Here is a 5,138-nt window from a genome sequence, read left to right on the forward strand (position 1 = left end):
GATTGTATTGTCAAGTGTGTCGAATTATGGGAAGAGGCCACTATGTTAGCATAAGATCTTTCTTTAAATGGGAGTTTAGTAACTACCAGTGTCACTATCTACACATAATAATGTCCCTGGTCTACATGGTAACCCATGAATAAAGAATTGGTTCCAAGAACTATCATTTGGAAGTAGTCAAAAACAATAATTTTGTCCCTATAGTGTACTTATAGAGCAACTTCCAGTGTTACTATCTACCCATAATAGTATCCTCGATCTACATAAGCACCCATGAATAAATAATTGGTTCCAAGATCCTTCCAGTCAATAAAAAAAAACTCCAACAAATCAAAGAATTGCCCATGAATGTCTAAATACACTATGATAAAACATTATCTTACTGTGAATGGATTGAATCATTATCTTTCTGTGAAGTTGTCATGCAGAGACCCCTTGTGAAAGAGGAGAAATTTCATATGAAAAATACCCATAATTGGTAGTCAATGTAATCACCATACTATTAAGACAACAATAATTTTTGGAATTAAAGACTAATTCATTTCAAAAAATGTTTCTATAAATGTGCCTTGGTGATACTTTTCATTGAGCACAATAATTTCCATTCATCTCACACAAAATAAACAACAAATTGTGATTTTTCATATATATATATATATATATATATATATATATATATTTTTTTTGAGACTATTTTAATTTGAAAAATTATATCTATAAAATGTAATTAAATATTCAATTTAAAAACATATAATTTATTATTAAAATTAATAACCAAAAACAAAAACCATTGAAAAAATTGACTCTCACATTTAATTTATATGCTACGTTAGTTATATGGATCATCACATCAATAAACATAGAATTTGCTAAACATATTTGTATATGAAATAGTTTGTGCTCTAATATTTTAATTTTGTGCGGCTTACCTTGTTCGGCAGGATTATCCACATTTTATAATTTAAACATGTAATTCTAAAAAAAATCATATAAATATATATGGGGCGATTGTCCATGTCCCCCTCTGTGGAGTGAATTTGACTCATTTGGGATCTGTATATCCATCTCCAAGGTATATTTGTCGGCATCATGTGGCACGCCACATGCGGAATGTTACTTGCGGAATGTTACTGTACGAGTTGGTGGGTTGATGGTGAAAAACGCCTTTGCAATTATATAAAGTTTTCACCGTAATAAAAAATGATTTCATGTCCTTGCCCGCTCTGTGGACTATATTGAGTTTATCAGTATATCCATCTTTATATGCGATGTGCTAATTATAGCCCTAGAGACTTGCTCGAATGCGCTCTGCCGCCCACATTCGAAATTCATACCTGTCATAATTCGCAAATGCGACTAGAAAAGCCTTCCTGGAGGTCCACTTAAAGGCCGCCTTTCTCCCTTCCGTCGTGTTTCGTAACACGCTGGGACATTGTAGCCAGGCCTAAAACGCTGCATCAAGAGGGCTGTCTTCTATTTATTGGGCTGGATATATAGCCAAAGAATTTTGAGAGAAAGAAAGAGCTTGACTGATATATTGAAGGGTTTCCCAGTTTGAAGTTTAGGTCTGAAGCTCATCCTGAAAGCAATAGTTAGTATGGGGGCACAATGATTCAACCACAGCCTCTGGAGTGGAAAATTAGTGTTAAGGAAGGGATGGAAGCGAATACCATCCCAGAGAATTTCTACAATCGTGTGGTTAGGAGAATTTTTCAAGCTTTCCACCAATACAAAAGATCCGTCATTTCTGTGAGCAGAAGGATTTGGCAGGTGGGTGCAGACGATCCTCGAAGAGTTATCCATTCCATCAAAGTTGGCCTTGCACTCTCTTTGGTCTCTGTATTTTACTTACTTAGGCCATTGTTTGATAGTTTTGGTGGAAATGCCATATGGGCAGTCATGACTGTCGTTGTGGTCTTCGAATTCACTGTAGGTAATTATTCACCCAAATACCTCTGGGTATCATCACACATTTTGAATTTTGGTATGACGTTTTCATGACTATTTGATATCATTAGAAAAGGTATTGGCCTTTCACAATAATAAATTAATGTTATGGTCCTTAATGATTTAATGCAGGTGCTACACTATGTTACCAGAAACGAGAAACCAGAAACGAAACAAGAAACGACAACGAGACGAGAAACGAAGTTTGGAGGTTTCGCATTCAAGAAACGAGGAGAGAGAAAAAAACCAGAAAAATGTGAAAAACATAAAACAACGCACACATCATCCGCACTTTCCAATAATGTGGTTCATACGTAGTTGCTCATAGCCTTTCGTTGCTCACATAGACCATTCTAGAATATTCATAGTGAGAAACAAAGCTTGTGTTGCTTACATAGTTCATTCTCAAATACCCATGTTTGATCCTCTAATAGTGAAGAAACCTTTGGCATTGAACTCAAGCTTGATTTTACCTTTCCATTTCCACTTGATTTGGACCTAGTGAGAGTGGGATTTTTTTGAAGGCCATATCCCTAGAAATTTCCTGATGAGTACATGATCTCGCATATCATGTGTATATTCTCCCATATTATTTGAGCGGACCTCAAATTTGGGCTATCTTGTAGTACTTCGTAAGAAACTACTAGGATGTAGTTTCCCTAGTGGGTAATAGGATGGTGAATATTAAATTGAGCTCCATTGGGATTGGGGAATTGAGCCAAAACTAGAGGGTTGTTTAGAACTATTACTACCTTCAACTATCTTACTATAGGAATAAGTGTTCCTCCCTCCATTGATATTTTGCATAGAAAAAAGGAAGGGTTGAAAACCCTACAACTAGACAAAACCTAAAAAAAATTACCATCAAACTTTATCATTAACTTATTATAATAACAATTAATCTTTATAATAATAAAAATAATATATAATGTAACCTTGTACATTTAAATTTATAGTTTTGTATAAAAAGGCAATTTTTAGATATTAAATACAATAAAATTATATAAAAAAATTCTACACTACATACACTTTTAAATAAACTAATACAAAAATTAAGAAAAAATAATTAGAAGATTAAAAGACATAACATAACAATAGACAACACATCCCAATAATATAATTTTAACAAACAAAATCCTTAAATAGACAATTTTGTTTAAGAAATTTTAGACAAAATCCGTAAATAAACAATTTTGTTTAAAAAATTTTAAAGTGCAATAGACGAGGAAACCGCTTTAAAAACTATCCACAAAACCAACCTTCAATTTTTTTAGATTGAGCTCAAAGCTACATTAAAACCGACATTAGCGGAAAATCAATCTTGCCTTTTTTATTCTTCTCAACGTCCAATTGAAATGAGACCAGCGTTACAAAAATGAGATCAGCATTACAAAGGAACCAGAACAACGTTTCTCAGAAAACGATGTCAAAAACCAATTCGTTTCTGGAGAAACCGGTCTCTGTATTGAAAAACGAAAACGACCGTACAAAACGGCGTTTTCCGTACCGTTCCGTTTTTATTGCGTTTTTTTTCAGAAACGGATGCTCGCGTTGCGTTTCTGGTAACATAGGTGCTACATTGACAAAGGTCTGAACAAATCTTTTGCCACACTGATGGCGGGATTGCTGGGAGTGGGGGTGAGCTATGTTGTAGAACTTACTGGGAAAAACTGCGAACGAGTTGTACTGGGTGTCTCTGTTTTTGCCTTAGGTCGATAATTCTACATGCTATATTATATACTTCACCTTTCAGGGTGTCTTTGCTTTTGCCTTAGGTCGATACATCCTCAATCCCAATTACGCAATTATGTATGGTATGTTCGATACTTTACTTTTCTGATGTTTATTCTTCGGTGATCGATGCAGGTACAGCGTGCACATATTCGCGATTCTTTCCTATGATCAAGCAAAGATACGATTACGAGGTGGTCATCTTCATTCTTACCTTCAATCTCGTAGCCATTTCTGGTTCTCGCATTGAAAACATTTTAAAATTTGCACATCAGAGGATAACTACGATAATCATAGGGTGTACACTCTGTTTCATAATAAATGTGTTTGCTTTTCCCATCTGGGCTGGAGATGATCTTCACAATTCCAATATACATAACCTAGAAGGATTGGCTGGATCACTCCAAGGTAAGCTGTAGCCTGGAAAAACAACAAATCATATAAATAATTCATTTGTTATCTTTATTTTGATGGTATATTTGTCATCTTTATTTCGATTGCAAAATTAACGAATATTTCAAAATCTTGAAAAGAAAATGCCCGTTAAATCATTCACTTTGCACTAGATTCTGAAATATTCATCTATAATATTATAGATTCCTGAAAATATTCATTCACTAATGTATTTTCACTTGCAGAATGCGTTGCAGAGTACTTCGTGGAGTCCAAAGATGTCCAAGATTCAGATGATGACAAGGTCGGAAGAGGCTATAAATGTGTGTTGAACTCGAAGACCACAAAAGAGTCACTGCTAGGTATCATAATTCATCAGTATACACTTTCATCTTCTATCACATAAGTTTGGCTATCCGTTTATCTTTAACGAAGAACATTTAATTTTGCAGGCAAATTTTGCCAGATGGTAACCACAGCATGGACGCTTTTTTTCAGATATCCATGGTGACTTTATGTAAAAGTTGGAAGCGTGACTCGATATTGCGCCTAATGTGTGGAGGCTTTAAATGGATCGTTAAACGATGAGATTCGGGTAGTGTTGGTCAAATTTTCCTATATATTGCTTTCTTATTTTTGGATACGAATCAATTTCGTATCATTAAGTATTGGTGAGGATATCGTCTGATCAGATGCCAATTTCTCGGAGAGAATATTTGAGGACACCATGCATTGAAATAGGAAGAGAGTCTGCCAACATTCTTTGGCTGACATCATAAGGAGAATGAGAAGTATAAATCCAATTTTAATGATGAATCGGTTAAAGGCAACAGTAGCGGAACTCCAAAATTCGCTGAGAGCTCAGCGAGAGCTTTTCATCAATACCAAGAATTGGCAACTTGTTGAAGAGAAGCCCTCAAGTACTAGATCACACAAATTGCATGACTCCTCGATACGGAAAATGACCAAACAAGCCGATGACGAAAATGCAGTCTCATTTCAAGCTAATCTGGAGGGGGAGATATGAGACGATAGCAAATTGTATGAAATGATCGAAATGAAAGGAA

At 35.1% G+C, this 5,138-nt stretch overlaps 1 protein-coding gene across 1 annotated transcript; it reads left to right on the top strand.

Moving 5' to 3' along the window:
- The first annotated feature begins 1,608 nt into the window (after positions 1-1,608).
- Positions 1,609-4,582, top strand: LOC149236331 (aluminum-activated malate transporter 10-like). Its single transcript, XM_089368847.1, has 8 exons — positions 1,609-1,933; positions 2,080-2,150; positions 3,313-3,431; positions 3,519-3,585; positions 3,701-3,761; positions 3,814-4,086; positions 4,317-4,433; positions 4,524-4,582. The coding sequence occupies exons 1-8, from the start codon at positions 1,609-1,611 to the stop codon at positions 4,580-4,582; spliced, it is 1,092 nt and encodes a 363-aa protein (XP_089224973.1).
- The last annotated feature ends 556 nt before the right edge of the window (positions 4,583-5,138 follow it).

This window comes from Pinus tabuliformis, chromosome 8 (genome assembly GCF_031772625.1).
Source record: "Pinus tabuliformis cultivar Carrire ecotype Pingquan chromosome 8, CPIR1, whole genome shotgun sequence".
Classification (NCBI taxonomy): domain Eukaryota; kingdom Viridiplantae; phylum Streptophyta; class Pinopsida; order Pinales; family Pinaceae; genus Pinus; species Pinus tabuliformis.